This window comes from Mustelus asterias, chromosome 18 (genome assembly GCF_964213995.1).
Source record: "Mustelus asterias chromosome 18, sMusAst1.hap1.1, whole genome shotgun sequence".
Lineage (NCBI taxonomy): Eukaryota > Metazoa > Chordata > Chondrichthyes > Carcharhiniformes > Triakidae > Mustelus > Mustelus asterias.
Window position 1 is genome coordinate 28,045,160 of NC_135818.1, and position 25,964 is coordinate 28,071,123.

Below are 25,964 nucleotides of genomic sequence, written 5' to 3' on the forward strand. Positions count from 1 at the left end.
TCTGGAAGTGCAGAAACCTATTTATGTATCCTTTAGACTGAGTAAACATTTGATAGACTCTATCATCAGAAATGATGGCATGGTAGCACAGTGGTTAGCACTGTTGCCCCTCAGTGCCAGGGACCCGGGTTCGATTCCCAGCTCGGGTCACTGTCTGTGTGGAGTTTGCACATTCTTTCCATGTCTGTGTGGGTTTTTTCTGGGTGCTCTGGTTTCCTCCCACAGTCCAAAGATGTGTGGCTTTGGTGGATTGGCCATGCTAAATTGTCCCTTAGTGTCATGGGGACTAGCTAGAGTAAATGCATGGTGTTATGGGGATAGGGCCTGGATGGGATTGAGGTTGGTGCAGACTCGATGGGTCGAATGGCCTCCTTCTGCACCGTAGGATTCTGTGAAACTAATGGAGTGCGTTTTAAAAAAACCAGAAATTGACAGAAATGATAAAAGGGTAATTCCGAATTTATGTAAATCAATCAACAGTGATGAGACTTAATAGCAGCTTGTTAGACAGCTTCACAGTCAAAAGCAGAATGTGTCAGGGATATGTTATGTCCCGTAAACCACTCAACCTGTACGTCGAAGCTACCTTCAGAGACATAGAAGATCAACCAGAGTGCAACATTGGTGGATTGCACGTCAACAACCTGAGATATGCAGACAACAGTGCATAGATTACCGACTCAAAAGAAGCACTACAGAAAATTGTGAACAAGTGAAAACACAGAGTGAGGAACATAGTTAAGGATGAATGTAAAGAAGACCAAGACAGTGGTGATAAGCAGAGACTTAACCCTGGAAGTGAAAATTGAAGTAAATGGATAAATCCTGGTACAATGAGAAAGGTTCACAATCCTTTGGGCAGATTATGACAGACAATGGGAGGTGTGATTGTGAGATCCAAAGGAGAATTGAGATAGCTAAGACTAGCTTTGTCGGAATGAAGGATGTGTTAACATCAAAGAAACTGAACCTGAATCTTTGGAAAACAATGTTGAGATGCTGCATTGTGTTGGACCTCAGAGACATGGACAACAAGCAAGAAGACTGTTAAGCCGAATGCATTCGAGATGTGGACACGTGAAGATGTTCTTCATGTCCTACACAGACAGACTTATAAGCAAGTACTGGAAATGGCTACAGGAAAGAGGAAATTAGTGTATAACATCCAAAAGAGAAAACTACAATTTTTGGTCCTATCATTATAGCAGATGGTCAACTGGTTGGAAGGAAAGATCGACAGAAAGCATAAGAAGGGGAAGCTGAGGAGAAAATGGATAACCGATATAATGGACGGGATGCAGTTGATCTGTGTGGAATGCCTAAGAGCAGGACAGGAAAGATGGAGATTCATCGCAGTCAGCAGAAGATGACACCAGTGAATGAACTTCTCCCATATCTGTGAAAGATTAAGGCACCCCCACTTCACAAACTCTTTCTTTGCTTTTTTCTTGTTATTTTTCTCTTTACCTCCCCCTCTATCTGCTTCATCATAATCTCCGTCTCTCTTGCCAGCCAAGAAGACCTGTTTTTGGTTCTCTTATCTTTTGCCCTTGTTGGAGTGCACCTATTATTTCCCTGAAGAATTTCTGTCTTCAGAAGATCACCTTTTGTCAAACTACAGTTTATGTTGTCAGTCTCGGGTTCCATTTTACCTTGGCTAGATCCCTTCTCATCAGATTCCAATTTAGAAGTTCTATTTTAGATTATTCTTTGGTCTTCTTCATTACTAATCTAAACCTTGTGACATAACGATCATACTTGCACAAATGTTCCCCCATAAGCACTTGGTCCACTTAGAATAGAATAGAATCCCTATAGTGTTCCCTACAGAATCCAGATACGATCTACGGAGAACCAACAAAGATGCCAAGAGACAGTATTGGACCAAGCTAAAATCCCAGGCCAGCCACATGAACACCCACTGATTATGTCAAAGTCTACATGACGTAACAGCCTACAAAATGAAGGCGTGTAGAATCGCAGGCAACAATGCACCCCTCCCCGATGAGCTCAACACATTTGATGCCCATTTTGAGCAAGTGGTCAGCGAGTGGATGTCACCTACCCCCCAGAAGCCTCAGCTGAACTGTATCCAAGGTCATTATTGCAGACTTGAGATCGGCCTTGTTGAAAGTTAACCCATGGAAAGCAACTGGCCCTGATGGGGTACTCAGACGAGCACTCAGATCCTGCGTGGACCTGCTGGTAGGGTTAGACATCTTTAACCTCTCCTTACACTAATCTGAGATCTCTACCTGCTTCAAGAAGACGATCGTCATCCCTGTACCAAAGAAAAGCCAGGCAGTATATGCACTTAGCCACTTAGAATAGAATAGGATCCCTATAGAGTTCCCTCCAGAATCCAGATATGATCTACGGAGAACCAACAAAGATGCCAAGAGACAGTACCGTCCCAGGCTAGCCACACAAACACCCACCGATTATGGCAAGGTCCACACGACATAACAGGCTACAAAATGAAGGCATGCAGAATCACAGGCAACGATGCACCCCTCCTACTGCACGGTGGCTCTGTTATCCATCACTGGCCTCCCTGATTGCCTGGATCCACTACAGTTCGCCTATGGCCACAGCAGACGCCATCCCCCTGTAACACCTGGATAACAAGGTCTGGTAAACCACTGTTAGCTTATTACCTGTATATGTGACATGCCTGGACACATCCCTGCTGGCCCTACCCGAAACTCCTCCCCCCTCGGTCCAGGTATAAAGGCGACTGCTCCCCACCCCCCTGCCTCAGTCTGGACCAGTTCATCGGCATGGGTGTGCTCCAAGTCTTTTGCTAATAAAAGCCTATTTGTTCTTGCATACAAACTACTCTTTGCTCGATTGATGGTGCATCACAAGGACACTTAGGTCAGACTCCCATTTATTGACTACATTCATAGAGTCATAAAGGTTTACAGCATGGAAACAGGCCCTTCGGCCCAACTTGTCCATGCCGGCCCTTTTTTTTAAACCATTAAACTAGCCCCAATTGCCCGCCTTTGGCCCATATCCCTCTATACCCATCTTACCCACGTAACTGTCTAAACGCTTTTTAAAAGACGAAATTGTACCTGTCTCAACTACTACCTCTGGCAGCTTGTTCCAGACACTCACCACCTTCTGTGTGAAAAAATTGCCCCTCTGGACCCTTTTGTATCTTTCCCCTCTCACCTGAAACCTATGCCCTCTAGTTTTAGACTCCCCTACCTTTGGGAAAATATGTTGACTATCTAGCTGACCTATGCCCCCCATTATTTTATAGACCTCTATAAGATCACCCCTCAGCCTCCTATGCTCCAGAGAAAAAAAATTCCCAGTCTATTCAGACTCTCCTTATAACATTCAACACCATTATCACAACAAAACTCATCTCCAAACTCCATAGCCTAGGGTTCGGCTCCTCCCGCTGCGACTGGAACCAAGACTTCCTAGCCCATAGATTGCAATTGGTAAGGATAGGCAATGGTGGCAACTCCATGATTATCCTTATCACCAGTGCCCCACAAGGCTATGTTCTTAGCCCCTTACTATACTCCATATATCTTGATCAATTAGGCCAGTGGGCTGATGAATGGCAGATGGAGTTTAATTTAGATAAATGTGAGGTGTTGCATTTTGGTAGATTGAACCAGGGCAGGACTTACTCAGTTAATGATAGGGCATTGGGGAGAGTTCTAGAACAAAGAGATCTAGGGGTACAGGTTCATAGCTCCTTGAACGTGGAGTCACAGGTGGACAGAGTGGTGAAGAAGGCATTCAGCATGCTTGGTTTCATTGGTCAGAACATTGAATATAGGACTTGGGATGACTTGTTGAAGTTGTACAAGACATTGGTAAGGCCTCACTTGGAATACTAAGTACAGTTCTGGTCACCCTATTATAGAAAGGATATTATTAAACTAGAAAGAATGCAGAAAAGATTTACTAGGATGCTACCGGGACTTGATGGTTTAAGTTATAAGGAGAGGTTGGATAGACTGGGCCTTTATTGGACAGGGCATAGAATATAAAAGTTGGCATATGATGTTGCAGCTGTATAGAACCTTGCTTAGGCCACATTTGGAATACTGCATCCAGTTCTGGTCGCCACACTACCAGAAGGACGTGGAGGCTTTGGAGAGAGTACAGAAAAGGTTTACCAGGATGTTGCCTGGTATGGAGGGTCATGGCTATGAGGAGAGATTGGGTAAACTGGGGTTGTTCTCCCTGGAAAGACGGAGGATGAGGGGCGACCCAATAGAGGTGTATAAAATTATGAAGGGGATAGATAGGGTGAATAGTGGGAAGCTTTTTCCCAGTTCGGAGATGACGAACACAAGGGGTCACGGGTTCAAGGTGAGGGGGCAAGGTTCAACACAGATGTCAGGGGGACGTATTTTACACAGAGGGTGGTGGGGGCCTGGAATGCACTGCCAAACAAGGTGATTGAGGCGGACACGCTGGGATCGTTTAAGACTTAGCTAGATAACCACATGAACAGACTGGGAATAGAGGGATACAAACGAATGGTCTAGTTAGGCACATGAGCGGCACAGGCTTGGAGGGCCGAAGGGCCTGTTCCTGTGCTATATTGTTCTTGTCCTTTCTTTGTTCTTTTTTCTCTGGAGAGCAGAAGGCTGAGGGGTGATCTTATAGAGGTCTATAAAATAATGAGGGGCATAGATAAGGTAGATAGTCAATATCTTTTCCCAAAGGTAGGGGAGTCTAAAACGAGAGGGCAAAGGTTTAAGGTGAGAGGGGAGAGATACAAAAGGGTCCATTTTTTTTACAGTGTGGTGAGTGTCTGGAACAAGCTGCCAGAGGTAGTAGTAGAGGCAGTTACAATTTTGTCTTTTAAAAAGCATTTAGACAGTTACTTGGGTAAGATGGGTATAGAGGGATATGAGCCAAATGCGGGCAATTGGGACTAGCTTAGGGGTTTAAAAAAAAAAGGGCGGCATGGATAAGTTGGGCCAGAGGGCCTGTTTCCATGCTGTAAACCTCTATGACTCTACACTTACCTTTGGCCAAATTCCGCACCAGCTCCATTTTCAAGTTTGCTGATGACACCACTATAGTAGATCGGATCTCAAACAATGATGAGACGGAGTACAGGAAAGAGAGAGAGAATCTGGTGAATTGATGCGACAACAGTCACCTCTCCCTCAACGTCAGTGAAACGAAAGAGATAGTCATCGACTTCAGGAGCATAGTGGAGGACATGCCCCTGTCTACATCAATGGAGATGAAGTGGAAATGGTCAAGAGCTTCAAGTTTCTAGGTTCCCAGATCACCAACAATCTATCTTGGTCCCTCCACGCCGATGCTAGAGTTAAGAACGCCCACCAGCGCCTTTACTTTCTCAGGAGGCTAAGTAAATTTGGCATGTCCGCTACGACTGTCATCAACTTTTACAGAGGCACCATAGTAAGCATCGTCTCTGGTTGTATCACAGCTTGGTATGGCTCCTGCTCTGTCCAAGACCGCAAAAAACTACAAAGGGTTGTGAACATAGCCCAGTCCACCATGCAAACCAGCCTCCCATCCATTGACTCTATATACACTTCCCGCCAACTTGGAAAAGCAACTAGCATAATCCAGGACCCCATGCATCCTGGACAATACTCTTTTCCCACCTTCCGTCAGGAAAAAGGTACAAAAGTCTGAGATCACGTACTGACCGGCTCAAGAACAGCTGCTTCCCTGCTGCCATCAGACTTTTGAATGGACCTACCATATATTATGCTGATCTTTCTCTATACCCTATCTGTAACTGCAACACTGTATTTTGCACCCTCTCCTTTCCTTCTCCCTATGTACTCTCTGAATTGTATATTTTATCTGTAGAATGTACAAGACACAATACTTTCTGCTGTATCCCAATACATGTGACAAATCAAATCAGTGCCAAAGAAGGTCATTTGGCCCATCAAATCTGCCTGACTGTCCAAAAGAGTATCTTACCCACTGAAGATTCCTGTACCATCTGTCTCTTCTAACTCTTCCGGATGGCCACCCATCCACTAGCCTGAACTCTCACTGTCTGTGAGCTGGCCACTTACTGGACTGTATGATGCAGGAAATACTCATCCTCCCTGATGCTCTGCAGTGACCCCAGCTGCCCCTCAAGGTTGGTAGTTGCATCATAACTTAATGGGACTGGCTCGATGGATCATCTGATCTTTCTGTATATCCAAAGGAAATTGCACCGATTCTGTCCTCATCTGGCTTCCAGCGTGGGTCACTGGACAATAATTGGGAACTGTAATTGCATCTTCCCTAACTGAGGAGCACTAGAGGCCAGTGGGAGTCCTCCACAGCCGCAGCAGCTGAGATTGTTTAACCTTGCAGAGGCTAGGGGGTGAAAATACTAACCTCCATAAAGACATTTTCCAGCAATTTCATCTTTGCACAGGCTCTAATAAAGATGCTCTTTTTGAATAATAAATTGTAGAATAGTAGTTTCAGTATAATAGATGTGAGCCTTCAATTTACGAAAGTGTTAATGTTGCATGCTAACTCGTGCAGAAGATGTTGTGGGCAATGTACATACAAAATAGACTAAAACAGCAACTAAAATGAAATTCCTTGTCTTCCGTCCCCTCCGTACCTTTCCTGGAAAATCTAAGGCCAGAGTCTCCGACCTCCCCCACAGCTGGGATTCTCTAGTCCCACTGCAGTGAACGGAGATTTGGCTGAGTGCCAAATTCTCTTGCTGGCAGTGGCTGTAGGGCCTGAACAGCTGGAGAATTCTGGCCCTCATCTATATTTTAACTGGGAAAGCTGAGTGAGAAATTAATATTGTGGGACAATTAAGAGAGAAGGGGAAATACATCAAGCCTGGAGGTTAAAAGAAGAAAGGGCAACTAAGATAGTAATAGATGATGATTGCAAACATTAACCTACTTGAACTTCATTTTTTTTTTATTGCCGTGCAAGGAACAACTATTGTGCTGGGAAATTTCTACAAACATCTATATATAGAGTCCACATCATGAGTGGATAAACAGCAGAAATGTGCCATTCATTTAGAACTAAGAACGCTTATCTTCTCTCTGCTCAGGGTCGAAATCTTGCTGATCTACGTCGCAGCCAGTCTAGAGGTACCTTTAGCATCAGCACTACTCTGCGACTGGGGAAACAGATTCTTGAAGCAATAGAAAGTATTCACACTGTGGGCTTCCTTCACAGGGACATCAAACCTGTAAGTAATTCATGGGCAGTTACAGCCGTTTTTCCTAACGTGTTTTAAATTTGTCCAAGCCAGTCACTGCAAACACCACCTCAGGCAATTAAAGTAAAATACTGTGGGTGTTGGAAATCTGAAATAAAAACCAAGTGCTGGAAAAACTCAGGAAGTCTGGAAAGATCTGTGTTGGAAGAATCAAAATTAATGTTTTGAGCCTGTATAACTGAGTTTTTTCAGCATTTTCTATTTTTACTTCATAGGCAATAGATAATGACCTAGCCAGCGGCACCTGGGTCTGTGAAAGAATGCACTTTTAAAAACTATGCAGGTAGCGAATCAAATACTAGTTGGGTTTGCTTAAATTTTTTAACTCCTGGCAAACTGATACCAAATCATGAAAATAATTATTGAAATGCTTTCATTTTAACAAAAGATCTTTCACTTGGAAAGTGCCTTTCATGACTTCAGGAAGGTCTAAAGCCCCTTACAACCATTCAGGAATTTTTGAAGTGTCCTAGTGTAGGAACACAGCAACCAGTTCACCAAAAACAGGATCCCACAAACAGCAATGTGAGGATGATCGGATGACCTGTGTTTTTTTTAGTGATGTTGCTTGAAGAATGAACAATGACTGGAAACTTGAGAGGACTCCTTTGCTGTTCAAATAGCGCCATGGGATCTTTTGTGTCCAGCTGAAAGAGCAGGCGGGGCTTCTGTTTATCTTTTCACCGAAAGACAAACTTCAGTGCAGCACTTAGTTAACTGGAGCAATCTTTGGAAACGCAATGTTGCAAGAGCTATGATTTTAATTTTGTCAAGCTATCAGATGTATCACGGAATCACAAAATTGTTATGGTGCAGGAGAAGGCCATTTGGCCCATTGTGGATACACAGTAGTCGATTAACCATATTTTCCCTTTTGATCGGCATCCAATGAGCCATTTGATCACTACACCCCCACCCTCTCTGTACCCAGATCTTTGCATTGCAAAGAAAAATTCTTGCATTCATTGACTTTTTAAAAACACCATTCCTCTTCGTTCTTTTGCCATTGAAACTAGTGAAAGCCTTAGGCTGCCAGTTCCAAACTTGTAGGTCCTGTGAAGTTGGTAGTAATTAACTTCAAAGTAGCACTGCTGCTTCACAGCTCCAGGGACCCGGGTTCGATTCCCGGCTTGGGTCACTGTCTGTGTGGAGTTTGCACATTCTCCTTGTGTCTGCATGGGTTTCCTCTGGGTGCTCCAGTTTCCTTCCACAGTCCAAAGATGTGCGGGTTAGGTTGATTGGCCATACTAAAAATTGCCCCTTAGAGTCCTGAGATGCGTAGGTTAGAGGGATTAGCGGCTAAATATGTAGGGATATGGGGGTGGGGCCTGGGTGGGATTGTGGTCGGTGCAGACTCGATGGGCCAAATGGCCTCTTTCTGCACTGTAGGGTTTCTATGATTCCAAACTTTCTGCATGTACTAAGACCAGTGACCAAGGTGACCTGCCTTACTGCATCTTCCAGCCCATCAGTATCAGCAGATCCAGAATCTTTAAGGTTCCAGGATGCATGAGACCCATGTGTTGGACGTTTGTGGTCCTGACTGCCATTAACGCTGGAAAAAAATCTATTAGACTATCTTTTGCTGCTTTCCTCTTCCTGCCCTGCACACATTTTTCTTGTGCTTTTGTGTCCTGAGATGCTTTTGTATGAGGAGTGCTATATCAAGCAGTATCACATCAATCAGATTCTGTAAAAACATGTATTTGTTAACCTGTAATATTCAAATATAGTTTGTTGAGTGATGCATCTTATTGTTGTCTGTGGGAGCTTGTTATGACCAAATTTCCTGCATCATGACAGTGACTGCACTTTGGAAGTAAGTTGACTGTAAAAGTCTTGAACATTCTGGGGTCATACAAGGCACTGCAGAAATGGAAGTATTTTTCTGATTGAGGTTGGTCACTTGATTGGTTCTGATAATAAGTTCAGTAAAACAAGGAATATGTTGTTTTCTATTTTCAGTCAAACTTTGCAATGGGCCGCTTTCCTAGCACCTGTAGAAAGTGTTTTATGCTGGACTTTGGTTTGGCACGGCAATTTACCAATTCCTGTGGTGACGTTCGACCTGTGAGTATTTTCTTCTTGTTTTAAAATTTTAAATATCATATCGCAATCAGTTAGCTGATGCAGTCAATTCTAGCCATGCTGCTTTCACCTTTTTAAAGCCAGGATTAAAAGTAGCCCTTTTAAAATTTGTAATTGTGAAACAAGATTAAATTTTCTCAACTGCCATTCTGAAGGAGGCAGGGCCACTACATAGAACTGGCCACAATTTGTTACCTCTGGAATTTTACTCAAAGAAGTTGACAGGATGGTCCATGTGGGAAATGGTCAATTTGGTTTGAAGTTGGACTACATTTCTAAGGTTAGAGTTATTGCAAATTGTTGTGGAAAAGATGAGGAAGCTAGCATTGTTCAGCCCGAGTGAAAGGAGGTTTTATACTACATCTTGCAGCTAGTGATGGCATGTTTTAGACTGATTTGTGTTAGGACATTTCCTTTAATGAAGTTGGGTGCTTGAGGGTAATAAACTTGAGGGTTCTAGGAATAGAGTGGGAGAATGAAACTAACTGGGTTGCTCTACAGAGAAGTGGCATGGCCCTGAGGGACTGAGTGTTCCCTTTCAGTGCTATTATGACTATGAACGGGTGGTCATTCACCAACAAATTTGTTCCATCCAGACAACGCTGCAACCTTATGCACCATTCTGCTACCCACTGAGAATGTTATCTATTAGAGACCAAAAGAGAAAATGCTGGAAAATCTCAGCAGGTCTGGCAGCATCTGTAAGGAGAGAAAAGAGCTGACGTTTCGAGTCCAGATGACCCTTTGTCAAAGCTTTGACAAAGGGTTATCTGGACTCGAAACGTCAGCTCTTTTCTCTCCTTACAGATGCTGCCAGACCTGCTGAGATTTTCCAGCGTTTTCTCTTTTGGTTTCAGATTCCAGCATCCACAGTAATTTGCTTTTATCTATTAGAGAGCTTAATAAAAAAAGGAAAAGAAACTGCAGTGAATTCAGAAAAAACTCTGGAAAATTCCTCTTTGGCTCCATAGGAAAGCAAACTCTAGAAGTCAGTTCCACGGTAATGCAACAACATCACAACTAATGATTTATTTTTAACTGGAAATGTCCTTTTCGTTCAAGAATGTGTCACAGTTGCTGTTAAATGACTGTAGTGAGTCCTTAGACATGTTTAGATAGGCTGATTCAGAGAGCAGTGATTGGCTGCAAAAGGAACATAGATGCAGGAATAAGCCCCTCGAACCTATTCCAAGAAATGCTTCCTGGTTCTAACCAAATTTGTTGTCTGAGCTCTTTAGACGCACCCTCTAATCTAATGCTATCAGTCACAAATAACCTTCCTGACCAATCCCTTCCCAGTGTGAAAAATCTCAGTCAGAACCTTTCAACCTTGTGTTTCTCCAAAATAAATAACCCTAAATGTAGATTTATATCTATCCAGATTAATGAGGACTCGGAAGTTTAATTATAACAATGGTCATCCTCAGTTATTCATTTTCAGAACCTTGAGATCTTTCAGCATATGTGGGAAACAAAGCTAGACATTGTGCTCAAAAATGTAGATGTATCAGGGCCTTCGGGAGATTTTTCTACATTAAAAATATAATTGTATTTAATCTTTCATTTTAGTTACAACAACACAACCTAAAATCCTATTTGCTCTCCTTCTAACCAGCTCATTATACACTAACAAGTTTTTGTCTAATATCTCTGGGCATCTCTCTGGAACGATTAACTTTAACAGGTATTTGCAATAGTATCAGAGTTTTCTAACTCCAAGTATTTGGTATTATATCTGCCCACAGATAATGAATTAATATCACACAGTGGCCTAATTTTTTATTAATTTACGGGATTTGGGTATTGCTGGTTGGGTCAGCATTTATTGCCCATCCCTAATTGCTCTTGAGAAGGTAGTGGTGAGCTGTCATCTTAAACTGTTGCGGTTCCTGAGATGCAGATAGATCATCAGTGCTGTTAGGTAGGGAGTTCCAGGAATTTGACCCAGCAACTGAGGAGATGGTGATATATTTCCAAGTCAGGATGGGGATTGGTTTGGAAGGGAATCTCTAGGTGCTGGTGTTTCCAAGGTATCATATGCCCTTGTCCTTCTAGAGAGTAGTGGTCATGAGTTTGGAAGGTGCTGACTAAGGAGCCTTGGTGAGTTCGTTCCTGCAGTGCATCCTGTTGATGGTACACTATTTGTCAGTGTGGAGGGGTTAAATGTTTGAAAGGGGTAGCAATCAAATGGGCGGCTTTTCCTGGATAGCATCAAGCTTCTTCGGTGTTGTTGGAGCTGCATTCATCCAGGCAAGTGGAGAATGTTCTATCACACTCCTGATTTGTGCCTTGTAGATGGTAGACATGCTTTGGGGAGTCAGGAGGTGAGTTACTCGCCACAGGATTCCCAGTCTCTGACCTGCTCTTGTAGCCACAGTATTTACATGGATAGTCTAGTTCAATTTCTGGTTAGTGCTAACCCCCAGAATGTTAATAGTGGGGGATTCAGCAATGGTATTGGCTTTGAATTTTAAGGGGCGATGGTTAAGTTGTCTCTAGTTGAAGATGGTCATTGCCTGGCACTTGTATGGCACGAATATTCCTTGCTACTTGTCAGCCCAAGCCTGAGTATCGTCCAGGACTTGTTGCATTTGTGACTGGATTGCTTCAGTATCTGAGGAGTCGCGAATGGTGCAGAACATTGTGCAGTCATCAATGAACATCCTCACTTCTGACCTTATGATCGATGGAATGTCATTGATGAAGAAGCTGAAGATAGTTGGGTCTAGAACTCCCCTGAGAAACCCCTGCAGTGATTTCCTGGTACTGAGTTGGTAGACCTCCAAGCAGCACAATTGTCTTCCTTTGTGCCAGGTAAAACTGTAACCATTGGAGGTTTTCCCCCTGATTCCCATTGACTACAGTTTTGTTCGGGCACCTTGATGCTGTATTCAGTCAAGTGCTGCCTTGATCTCAAAATGCAGTCAATCTCACTTCACCTCTGGAATTCAGCTCTTTATTCCATGTTTGAACGAAGGCGGTAATGAGGTCAGGAGCTGAGTGACCCTGGTAGAACCCAAACTGAGCTTCAGAGAGCAGGTTATTGCTGAGCAGGTGCTGCTTGATAACACAGATAATAACCCCTTCCATCACTTTGCTAATGATCGAGAGCAGAAAGATGGAGCGGTACTTGGCCAGGTTAGATTTGTCCAATTTCTTAGGTAGATGCATGTGTTGTAGCTGCATTGGAAAAGCTTGGATAGGGGTGTGACAAATTCTGGAGCTCTAGCCTTCAGTACTATTGCCAGAATATTGTCAAGATCTTCAGTGTCCAGTGTCTTCAGCTGTTTCTTGACATCATGTGGAGTGAATCAAACTGGATGATGACTGACATCTGTGATGCTAGGGACCTCTGGAGGAGGCAGAGATGGATCATCCACTCGGCACTTCTTGCTGAAGATTGTTGCGACTACTTCTGCCTTGTCACATACCTGGTGATTCTCCATCATTGTGGATGGGGATGTTTGTGGAGCTGCCTACTACCATTCACAGCTGGACGTGGCAGGACTGCAGAGCTTAGGCCTGATCCGTTGGTTGTGGAATTGCTTAGCTCTGTCTATTACTTGCTGCAAATGCTGTTTGGTATGTGAGTTGTCCCGTGTGTAACTTCGTCAGATTAATACATTTTTAGGTATGTCTGGTATTGCTCCTGGCATGCTCTTCAGGGCTCTCCATTGAATCAGGCTGGCTTGGTGGTAAGGGTAAAGTGGGAGATATGCCGGTCCATCAGGTTACAGATTGCAGTTAGGTATAATTCTGCTGCTGTGGTTGAGTACAATTCAGCGTCTCATGTATGCCCAGTCTTGAGTTGCTAGATCTGTTTTAAGTCTATCCCATTTAGCACATGGTAGTGTCACATAACGCAATGCTGGCTATCCTCAATGTCAAGACAGGAATTTGTCCCCACAAAGACTGTGCAGTGATCGCTCCTACTGATACTGTCATGGACAAATGCATCTGTGGCAGGCATGTTGGTGAGAATGAGGTCAAGTATGTTTTTCCTTATTGTTGGTTCCCTCCACCTACTGCAGTCCAGTTTAGCAGCCATGTCCTAGAACCCAGCCAGTTCAGCCTGTGGCGGTACTACCGAGCCACTCTTGGTGATGGATATTGAAGTTCCCCACCATAGTCCATTCTGCACCCTTGCCACCCTCTGCTTCCTCCAAGTGGTGTTCTAGTTGGAGGAGTACTGGTTCATCAGCTGATGGGGGACGGTATGTGGAAATTTCCTTGCGCATGTTTAACCTGATGCCATGAGTCGATGCTGAGGACTCCCAGGGCAACTCCACCCTTAACTGTACCGTCACCTCCACTGGGTCTGTCCCGTCGATGGGACAGGACATACCTAATGATGGTGATGGAGGTGTCTCAGACATTACCTGTAATGTGTGATTCCGTGAGTATGTCTATGTTAGGCTGTTGTTTGACTAGTCTGTGAGATAGCTCGGTAGCACAGTGGTTAGCACTGCTGCTTCACAGCTCCAGGGACCTGGGTTCGATTCCTGGCTTGGGTCAATGTCTGTGTGGAGTTTGCACATTCTCCTCGTGTCTGCATGGGTTTCCTCCGGGTGCTCCGGTTTCCTCCCACAGTCCAAAGATGTGCGGGTTAGGTTGATTGGCCATGCTAAAATTGCCCCTTAGTGTCCTGAGATGTGTAGGTTAGAGGGATTAGTGGGTAGATATGGGGGTAGGGCCTGGGTAGGATTGTGGTCGGTGCAGACTCGATGGGCCGAATGGCCTCTTTCTGCACTGTAGGGTTTCTATGATTTCTATGATTTCTATGATAATCTTGACACTAGCTCCCAGATATTAGTAAGGAGGACTTTGCATGGTGTTTTCTGTTGTTTCCAGTGTCTAGGTCAATGACTGGTGGTCTGTCTGGTTTCATTCCTTTTTTATTTTCGTTGTAGTGGTTGGATACAACTGAGGGGCTTGCTAGGCCATTTCAGAGTCAACCACATTGTTGTGGATCTGGAGTCGCATGTAGGCCAGACCAAGTAAGAATGGCAGATTTCCTTCCCAAAAGGACATGAACTAGATGGGTTTTTATGAATATGGCTTAATGGTCATCAGTAGACATTTAATTCCAGATATTATATTGAATTTAAATTCAGCCATGGTGAGATTCAAACCCACGACAAACCACTGCACCATCGCCTCTCCTGACCAGACCATCCTATAGTTCATGTTTGATTTGCATTGTTAGCTTCATGCATGTGTTTGTGTCATTCGCAAATTAAGGATATTTCCATTTCAGCCCTTGTTCAAATTAACCATGAAAATAAGGTATAATGGTGACAGCAGAGGCAAATGCAACTCTAATTATTGCAAGATATCAATCCAATCATAATATCCTCTGGTTACAATAATGGTTAAAGAAAGTCAACAAAAACAGAAAATGCTGGAAAATCTCAGCCTGTCTGATAGCATCTGTGGAAAGAGAATAGAGCCAACGTTTAGAGTCTGGATGACCCTTCGTCAGAGCCTAAAGAAAACCATTTGCTCATTATTTTATCTTTTGTGAGCATTGGTCAGTAGATCCAATATTGTGCTGCTGTGGCGTGCGTGACTATTTTCTTTCTCTAGTAATGAAAGTAAAGGCTTTTGCAAGTTGGCACTTGGAGTTAATGGAGATTTTCTGTTGAAACTGAAACCGGTATTGTGAGTTTTAGCAGAAAGTTGTGCTTGGCAAGCTTCCATAAATTTCATTTGGTTGGAAATTTGAACATCAGATTGAGCAAAAGTCTTTCAATTTCTCATAATTGCCTCTCCTTTTCTGCTACCCATGTGTTTTTTAAAAAAAAAGTCAAAATATTGATCATAGAGTAATGTTACTGCAAAATAGGTCTTCATTAAATATTAATCCACACATACATCTGGCGATATTCAATACTAAATGCTGACCTTTGACAGTTTTCATCGTATCTGGAAAAGCTGCTTTTCCATTGGCAGATAAATGCCAGAAACCTACTTAGTTTGTACCAACTGAGTTTGATTTTACTTTACAGTACTGTGTACCAAAGGTTCTTCGTTCTTTTCTCCAGATTCTAGAACGGACAGGTTTTGTGATTTTAAAATGGACTCACACTTAACAAATAGGATTTGTTTTTATTTCTTTCCTACCCACCCCTACTGCTGAGCTAATTTTCTTTGATCCGATGTTTTCTACCTAATATTTAGCACAAAAGTGGCTGACCTCAATATGTGAGCCTACACTTCAATGTTGAATAACAGTCTGTGCATGGGGATGACAGAATGATGAGTCCAGAGAAATAAAGTTCACATTGTTATGCCTTTAAACTTGTAGTTGTTATTTGGAGAGAATATGCATGTTGTATGAGCTACAATTTCCTCCTCTTTAAAAATTGAGTTTGAAGCCATTGTCTATAGCCCCTGCTGCATATTCTCTAATCTGGCCATCAATTTCAGCCCCCTCTCTGGCCATTTTCTCTGCTGACTGAGGCTTTATGCAATCTCTATCCCTGGTCTTATCTTCCTATCCGGTATGCCCTCCATTATAGGAACAGCCTCCCTTCATCTGAGTAAAATTACCCGTTTCAGCCTAACTGAAGCTGTCATCCATGTTTTTGTCACCTATTTTTGTACTCTTTGGAGAACCCTCCCAGTTTCAGCTCAACCAAAATACTGCTGTCATGATCTTATCCAGTGCCACATTGTGCTAGCATGTGTTGAATCCCCATACCCTGGTGCCTCCAGTTTTAAAATTCTTATCCTCCCAATATGTTTCGTGGAGATGGTTGTATAGTGGTAATGTCGTTGAACTAGGGGACAAGGTGCAAATCCCACCATGACTGCTGGTGGAATTTAATTCAATTAATAAAATCTGGAATTGAAAGCTAATCTTGGTAATGGTGACCATGAAGCCATTGTCGTAAACCTATCTGAATCACTAATGTCCTTTAGGAAAGGAAATATTCTGTCCTTGCTTGGTCTAGCTTGCATGTGAATCTAAATCCACAGCAATGTGGTTCTTAACTGCCCTGCGAAATGTTCAATTCAAGGGCAATCAGGGATGACCACATCCTATGAAAGAATAAAGAAAAAATCAGTTCTTCAATTCTTGTGCATTCCTCTCCCCTTCACCTCGCCATAGGGTCCACTGCTTCCAGCTGTCTAAGCTCCATGCTCTGGAATTATCTCCCCACACATTCTAGTTCACCCACTTTCTTTAAGGCCCTCATTAAAATCCATCTCCCTGACCAAGCTCCTCTTTTGTGTCTATTTTTTCCTGATATCTACTTTGTGAAGCATCCCATTGGAACACTTTCTACCCTAAAGGTGATATATATGTGTTTCATTCTAAAACCAGTCTAATTGATACAGAAACTAGGAATTGAGAATTGTTCTGTAAGAACATAAAAGCTATCAAGGACCAGTGGACAGACCTCAAGACCACTCTGTCCATTGGATTTGTCCCTCCAATAATCTAACTTTCCCAGCTTAGTGTCCAACCATCTTTTGAACATGTGTAGTGTTTTGAGCATCAATTTGCCACACTTAAATAATCGCACAATTGTCTGCTTTTATTCCACTAATTTAAATTTCCGTCCTTTGGTCCTACTAGCCTCAAGTCCTTGAAATATGCCCTACGTATACCTTATTACAGATACATATATATTTTATAAAAATTAATGGGCGTACTCTACATTCTGTCAAGTCTATAAAACTTGCACTTTATTATGTTTTTATTCAAAATAAAATGGATGAATTAGTTGCGCAGATAGATAAAAAGGGGATGATGTAGAGTGATAGAGGTTTACAGTATGGAAACAGGCCCGTTGGCTCAACTTGTCCATGCTGCCCAGTTATTACCACTAGGCTAGTCCAAATTGCCTGCATTTGGCCCATATCCCTATATATGGGCCATGTAACTGTCTAAATGCTTTTTAAAAGACATAATTGTAGCTGTCTCTACTGCTGCCTCTGGCAGTTTGTTCCAGACAATATTACCCCTCCAGACCCTTTTGTATCTCTCCCCTCTCACCTTAAACTTATGCCCTCTAGTTTTAGACTCCCCTACCTTTGGGAAAAGATGTTGACTATCTAACTGATCTATGCCCCTCATTATTTTATAAACCTCTACAAGATCATCCCTAAGCCTCCTACGCTCCAAGGGAAAAAGTCCCAGTCTATCCAGCCTCTCCAGAAAACTCAAACCATCAAGTCTCAGTAGCAATTTAGTAAATCTTTTCTGCACTCTTTCCATAATAATATTTTAATAATAGTTTAATAATATTCTTTCTATAATAAGGTGACCAGAACTGTAAATAGTGGGATTACGGACCAAGATGACCAAGGATGGGAATAAACGCTCAGGGCTATTCAGTGTTTAGGAAGAACAGACAGAAAGGAAAAGACGGTGGAGTTGTATTGTTGATTAAAGAAGATATTGAGGAGGAACGATATTAGCACAAATGATGTGGAATCTGTATTGGTCGAAGTAAGAAACACACGGGCGAAAAACATTTATGGGAATAGTATACAGACCACCAAACTGTAGTGGTAATGTTAGGAAAAGTATTAGACAGGAAATCAGAGATGCATGTGTTAAAGGAACATCTGTAATTATGGGTGACTTTAACCTGCATATAGATCGGGAGAGTCAAATTAGTTGCAGTACAATAGAGAAGGAATTTCTGGAGTGTACACGGGATGGTTTTCTGGACCAATACATTGAGGAACCAGCAAGTGAACAGACCATCTTGGACTTGGGTATTGTGCAAAGAGAAAGGATTAATTGGCAATCTAGTTATGAGAGAACCCTTGGGAATAAGTGACCATAATATGATAGAATTCTTTGTCAAGGTGTTTGGTGACTATGTTAGAGTTCTCTTGGGTAACAGCAAATCTAAAGGCACAGTCAGTCGACTCTTAACACAGTGCTGGACATCATGCATCCAATGCAAGGTCTTTAATTACTTGTGCACAAGGAGAACTCTGCACAGCCAACACGAGATGACCAGAGCAGTTCTGAGGTTACAGAGAAACAGCTCGGCAGCTATAGTCAATTGCAGCAAATCAAGAACAAGAGATTTTTCATATCTTTCATTGACGGACATATTTGTCAATTAAATCCCAGCCTTTCGCCCTTTCTCATTCGATAAAAAATTGACTTCTGCTAATCCTTCATTTGCATAGCATAATCTCATATTTTGCCTTTGGTATTTGTCTTGGAAAAAATTCTGGTCTTGTTCACCCTCTGGTGAAGGCCGAAAAAGGAAAGTGTTACAGGGGCCTGTGAAGAAATAGCAGAGACTGACTCCTTTTGAAGGTCAGTAAGCTGATAAACATTTTCCACTACTGTACAGAGAAGGCATGATTTTTTAATTTGAACACTTTAACTTCCAAACTATGAAACTTCAATCTGAACTTTTTAGCTTCCACAACTAAATTGATACTGAGACCAGAGTCCTGAATCTCAATTAAGGTAACTATTATGGTATGAAGCATGAGTTGGCTATGATGGACTGGAAAACATTACTGAAAGGAAGGACAGTGGACAGGCAGGCATTTAAGGAACAAATAGGTGAACTCCAAAAGTTAATTATTCCTATTTGGCGGAAAAGTGAAAAGGGAACTGTGGCCAAGCCATGACTTACAAGGGAAATTAGAGATAGTATTAGATTCAAAGAAGAAGAATTGGCAAGAAAAAGCAATAGATCTGAGGATTGGGAACAGTTTAAAATTCAGCAAAGGCAGACCAAGGGATCAATTAAGAAGGGGAAACTGAGTACGAAAGTAAGCTAGCGGAGAACATAAAAACTGTCTGTAAAAGTTCCTATAGGTATGTAAAGGGAAAAAGATTGACAAAAATGAATGACGACGCCTTACAGTCAGAAACGGGGGAATTTGTAACGAGGAACAAAAATGGCTGAGGAACTAAATTCGTACTTGGCTTCTGTCTTCACAAAGGAAGACGTGACTAATGTACCTAAAGTTCTGAGAGAAACATGTTTTAGAGAGGAGCTGAAAGAAATCAGTAGAGGAATGGTTTGGGGGAAATTAATGGGATCGAAGGCAAATAAATCTCCAGGGCCTGATAATCTTCATCCCAGAGTGTTTAAGGAAGTGACCCTAGAAATAGTAGATCCATTGGTGGTTATTTTCCAAAATTCTTTGGACACTGGAGTTATAGACCAGTGAGCCTAATGTCGGTAGTAGAGAAGTTGCTAGAGTCCGTTATCAATGATTTCATAGCACAGTATTTGAAAAGCAGTGATATAATTAGACAAAGTCAGCATGGATTCACAAAGGGGAAATCATGAGTCACAAATCTACTGGAATTCTTTGCAGATGCAACTTGTAGGGTTGAGCAGGGAGAACCAGTGGATGTGTTTTATTTAGACTTTCAGAATGCATTTGACAAGGTCTCACATAGCAAATTACTATGTAAAGTTAAAATGAATTGGATTGCGGGTAGTCTCTTGAGATGGATAGAAAGCTGGTTAGCAGACAGGAAGCAAAGAGTTGGAATAAATGGGTCTTTTTTCAATTGGCAGGCAGTGATGAGTCGGATACCACAGGGGTCTATGTCACATCCACAACTGTTCATTTATATTAGTGAGTTGGAAGAGGAAACTAAATGTATTATCTCCAAATTTGCAGATGATATAAAGTTGGGTGGGAGGGTGAGCTGTGAGGAGGATGCAGAGATGCTTCAGCGTGATTTGGACAGGCTGAGTAAGTGGGCATATGCATGGCAGATGCAGTATAATGTCAATAAATGTGAGGTTATCCACTTTGGTAGCAGAAATAGGAAAGCAGATTATTATTTGGGTGCAAATTGTGAGTGGATAGTCAGCGAGACCTTGGTGTCCTCATGTATCAGTTGCAGAAAGTACAGCAGGCTGTAAAGAAGGCAATTGACATATTGGTCTTCATAGCAAGCGGACTTGAGTATAGGAATACGAATGTTTTACTGCAATTGTATAGGGCGTTGGTGAGGCCACACCTGGAGTATTGTGTGTAGTTTTGTTGTCCTTATCTGAGGAAGGATATTCTTGCTATAAAGAGAGTATGGTGAAGGTTTATCAGGCTGATTCCTGGAATGACAGGACTGTTATGTGAGGAGCGACTAAGTTGGTTAGATTATGCTCATTGGAGTTTAGAAGAGTGAGAGAAACTTATAAAATTCTCATCGGATTAGACAGGGTAGATTCAGAAAGAATGTTCCTGATAGTGGGGCATCCAGAAGTAGGGATCATAGTTTGAGGATAAGGGGTAAACTGTTTAGGACTGAGATGAGGATAAATTTCTTCACCCAGAGAGTGGTGAATCTGTAGAATTCACTACCACAGAAAGATGTTGTGTGATTTCAAGAAGGAATCAGATATAACTCTTGGGGCGAAAGGGGTATAGGGAGAAGGCGGGATCGGGGTATTGAATATAATGATCAGCCATGATCAAAATGAATGATGGAGTAGACTCGAAGGGACGAATGGCCTACTCTTTCTATTTTCTGTGCATCTGTCCAAGTGTGTTTCTTGCAAGTGAAATTTGGACTACTACTCTTATGGAGGATAAACACCTTGGGCCTGATTTCATGTTGTACTTGCCAGTGTTGGAGTAAAATCAAAAATTAAAGGACACAAAATGGTTACCTGGCACAAAATGGACTCTGGGAAAAGACATTAAGATGTGTTGACTTGGGCACAGACATTACACACAGAGTTAAAACCTGTTAGTGTTTAAATTGCTGCAGGAAACTGATCAGATCTGGAGGCACCCTAGCTTTAGATAAAAGCAGGACTCAAAACAAAGAGTTTTGATAACGAGATCAGTCATTGATGGGGGACATAAATGCATAAATGTATCTACTCTATGTACAACGATGTGTTAACTGCCAATGTCCTTGTCTACTCTACGTGTAACAATGTGTTAACTGCCAATATCCGTCCTTATCTATTATTTGTATAACGATGTGCTAATGGCTAATGTCCGTACTTGTCTATTATTTGAAAAAGTATAAAGATGCTCAACTGCCATTGTAAAGTTGAGAAGGTGACTGCTCGCACCGCGGAGAGCCCAGCGCTTCTCCCAAAGCTTTGTCCGATAAAACTACATGTTGAATCTGTAAGTCTGACTCCGAGTGGTAATTTTCCCACAATACCAGCAAATACAGCAAGTCCATATGTGGCCTGACTAATGTATTATAGCATATTATCATAACATCTCTTTGAAACCACAGTATTTATGTCTCTCATCCTGGGCACGTAAAATTGCTTAACTGTTCAGTGGAAAGAAATTCTGAATTGCATTTGTATCCTTATAGTCCAAAGATGTGCAGGTTAGGTGGATTGGCCATGCTAAAATGTCCCTTAGTGTCCCAAGATGTGTAGGTTAGGGGATTAGCGGGGTAAATATTTGGGGTTATGGGGAACAGATCTGGGTGGGATTGCCCCTTAGTGTCAGGGGGATTGCGTGGGGTTACAAAGATAGGACCTGGGTGAGATTGTGGTTGGTACAGACTCGATGGGCCAAATGACGGCACAGTGGTTTGCACTACTGCCTCACAGCGTCAGGGACACGGGTTCAATTCTGGCCTTGGGTCACTCTCTCTGTGTGGAGTTTGCACGTTCTCTCCATGTCTGCGTGAGATTCCTCTGGGTGCTCTGGTTTCCTCCCGCACTCTAAAAGATGTGCGGGTTAGGTTGATTGGCCATGCTAAATTGTCCCTAGTATCAGGGGGATTAGCAGAGTAAATGTGTGGAGTTATGGGAATAGAGCCTGGGTGAGATTGTGGTCGGTACAGACTCAATGGGCCAAATTGCCACCTCCTGTACTGTAGGGATTCTATGATTCTACAGTTATTTGTAGAAAACTGGTACCCAACACATTCACCGAATTAACAAATTTCATATTTAGACAGAACTAGCCTCATTGTTATAATTAGAAGTTATTTCAGTCAGTCGTAGCACCATCCATGTGATCTCTCATTGTATAATACCTGTCAAAGGCAAAGAACAGTACAGCACAGGAAACAGGCCCTTCGACCCTCCAAGCCTGCGCCACTCATTGGTCCAACTAGACCATTCGTTTGTATCCCTCCATTCCCAGACTGCTCATGTGACTATCCAGGTAAGTCTTAAACGATGCCAGCGTGTCTGCCTCCACCACCCTACTTGGCAGTGCATTCCAGGCCCCCACCACTCTGTGTAAAAAAACGTCCCTCTGATATCTGAGTTATACCTCGCCCCTCTCACCTTGAGCCCGTGACCCCTCGTGACCGTCACCTCCGACCTGGGAAAAAGCTTCCCACTGTTCACCCTATCTACACCCTTCATAATTTTGTACACCTCTATTAGGTCTCCCCTCATTCTCCGTCTTTCCAGGGAGAACAAGCCCAGTTTACCCGATCTCTCCTCATAGCTAAGACCCTCCATACCAGGCAACATCCTGGTAAACCTTCTCTGCACTCTCTCTAAAGCAGTGTTATGTAGCCATTCAAAGAATTCCAGAATGAGTTAGACGATATCCTCTGGCAAAAACACAGTGCATAACCAAACGTGGAGGATTGCGTTTTTGGGAGAGGGTGCATGTGACATAGCGTAATGGTGAAACCAATTTTGGGTTGACAAAATCTTCAACTCTTCAGCATAGCAGGAAACCATTCAATCATTGTATTAGCCTCAGCATCAGGTCTTCAGCTAGAACTCCTCTGACCCATGGATTACTTTTTTTGCCCCTTATAGTTTTAAATAATACTCATGGTTGATTTGATTTGGTTTATTATTGTCACATGTATTGGGATACAGTGAAAAGTAGTGTTTCTTGCATGCTATACAAACAAAGCATACCATTCATAGCGTACATAGGGGAGAAGGGGAATTGAAAGTTTATTTATTAGTGTCACAAATAGGCTTACGTTAACACTGCAATGAAGTTACTGTGAAAATCCCCAAGTTGCCACACTCTGGCGCCTGTTCGGGTACACCGTGGGAGAATTTAGCATGGCCAATGCACCTAATCAGCAAGTTTTTTGCACTGTGGGAGGAAACCGGAGCACCCAGAGGAAACCCATACAGACACGAGAACATGCAGACTTTGCACAGACAGTGACCCAAGCCAGGAATTGAACCGAGGTCCCTGGTGCTGAGGCAGCACTGTTCCACCATACTGCCTCGAAAGGAGAGGGTGCAGAATGTCATGTTACAGTCATAGCTAGAGTGTAGAGAAAGATCAACTTAATATAAGGTAGGTCCATTCAAAAGGCTGATGACAGCAGGGAAAAAACTTTTTTTTATTCATTTGTGGGACATGGATGTTGCTGGTTGGCCAACATTTATTGTCCATCCTAGTTGTCCTTGGAGGGCAGTTGAGAGTCATTCACATTGCTGCAGCTCTGGAGTTTCATGCAGGTCAGACTGGGTAAGGATGGCAGATATCCTTCCCTAAAGGACATGAGTGAACCAGATGGGTTTTTCCGACAATCGACAATGGTTTCATGGTCATCAGTAGATTCTTAATTCCAGATTTTTTTTTATAACTAAAATTCCACCATCTGCCGTGGTGGGATTCAAACCAGGGTTCCCAGAACATTAGCTGAGTTTCTGGATTAACAGTGTAGCGACAATACCATGAGGCCATCGCCTCCCTTGAGTCAGTTGGTATGTGACCTCAGCCTTTTGTACCTTTTTCTCGACGGAAGAAGGTGGAAGAGAGTATGTCCAGGGTGCATGGGGTCCTTGAATGGTGCTGCTTTTCCAAAGCAGCGGGAAGTGTCGATGGAGTAAAAATGGATGGGAGGCTAGTTTGCATAATGGACTGGGCTACTTTCACACCCTTTGTTTCTTGCAGTCTTGGTCAGAGCAGGAGCCATACCAAGCTGTGATTCAACCAGATAGGATGCTCTCTATAGTGCATCCGTAAAAGTTGGTGAGAGTCGTAGCGGGCATGCCAAATTTCTTTAGTCTCCTGAGATAGTAGAGACATTGGTGGGTGTTCTTAACTATAGTGTCAGCGTGGAGGGACCAGGACAGGTTGTTGGTGATCTTGACACCGAGAAACTTGAAGCTCTTAACCATTTCCATTTCATCCCTGTTGATGTAGACAGGGGCATGTCCTTCACTACGCTTCCTAAAGTCAATGGCTATCTCTTTTGTTTTACTGCCATTGAGGGAGAGATTATTGTCGTCTCACTAATTCACCAGGTTCTCTATCTCTTTCCTGTACTCTGTCTCATCAGTTGTGTGGCGGAAAAAGTGTTCAGGTAAATGGGAGTGATGTGACTTTGATTAGAGCAAGCATCATTAGCTTTCCTATACATGTGCTTTTCTTCCCACAAAGGAACCTTGCGGCACAGTCGCACAGTGGTTAGCACTGCTGCTTCACAGCGCCAGGGACGGTTTGATTCCCGGCTTGGGTCACTGTCTGTGTGGAGTTTGCACATTCTCCTCGTGTCTGCGTGGGTTTCCTCCAGGTGCTCCGGTTTCCTCCCGCAGTCCAAAGATGTGCGGGTTGGGTTGATTGGCCATGCTAAAATTGCCCCTTAGTGTCCTGAGATGCGTAGGTTAGAGGGATTAGCGGGCAAATATGTAGGGATATGGTGGTAGGGCCTGGATGGGATTGTGGTCGGTGCAGACTCGATGGGCCGAATGGCCTCCTTCTGCACTGTAGGGTTTCTATTCTATTCTATTCTATTCAAAATTTATTCTAATCTAGGATATAAGGTGCTTATTTACTGAATGTTTTCCTGTGATGCCAATAACTTATAAGTAGATTCCTCTGAACATACTGAAGGCGAAGTGTTTTTTGTCCTTAGTAATGTTGTACAGAAATTGATCTATCTAATTTGGGATTATTTAACCTTGAATGTATTTTAGGATGTAAGTATTTGGGATGCCAGTCTTTGTTGTTTGTTACAATCCCTTCACTATTGTGCTATTTGCATTTCTTTCAGCAGCATATGCATGGTGATCATTCACACTTTCCATTATAGATCTGTGACTCAAGTATTTGTTTCACAGTTCTGGAAGGATGCTTGTTGGAAATATTTTGAGGATGGACTAATGCAGCTGTCAAATATAACACATTGTCAAATGCTGCAGTAGTTGTCTTTTATGTGCTCCAGTCAGAGTGTCCTGCAGTATTTGTGGTTATGTAGTTTTGATATTTCCTGGAGATAGCAGTGTATAATGATGTAAGTGCTGATCGTGTCAGTTGACAGGATTATCTTACCCCAGCTATCCCTCATGCATTTGTTTCCTAATGTTTCTTTAGGCCTGAGAAATATTATCTTTGTGAGGCTGGGGAAGTATTCCAATTGTACGTACTGTTCCAGCCATTAGCCATAAACTTGCAGAATATAGTTTATCTCACTTGTATTGTAAGATATTTTATTACAGATTCTGTAGTCCTTCATTTTCAACTTGACGTCCTTTATTTATCTCCCTTTTATCCTGCCCGATATAATAGACATTGAGTTCTAAATGTCTGTCACTGCTGTTGTGTATCCCAGTCGACTTGATAAAAATACATGACAAGCAAGCAAAAATGACCTTCAAAATTAATTGAGCAATTGAGTGTCGATAGCAGGAAACAGAATCGGTGCTCATAATTAATGCAATATGAGTTGAAATCTTCCACTCTGACCAAACCTTTTTTGTATATTTAATTGGTCCCTCAAAATTGCATG

The 25,964-nt window shown here is 42.6% G+C and overlaps 1 protein-coding gene across 4 annotated transcripts in view; it reads left to right on the forward strand.

The window, feature by feature from the left end:
- Window positions 1-25,964, forward strand: part of LOC144507035 (tau-tubulin kinase 2-like) — a 285,213-nt gene that overhangs the window by 150,243 nt on the left and 109,006 nt on the right. For all 4 annotated transcript variants that reach the window (XM_078233619.1, XM_078233621.1, XM_078233620.1 and 1 more), the window contains exons 5-6: window positions 7,052-7,192; window positions 9,188-9,292. In XM_078233619.1, coding sequence (XP_078089745.1) covers window positions 7,052-7,192; window positions 9,188-9,292 — 246 coding nt within the window. The remainder of the gene's footprint in view (window positions 1-7,051; window positions 7,193-9,187; window positions 9,293-25,964) is intronic.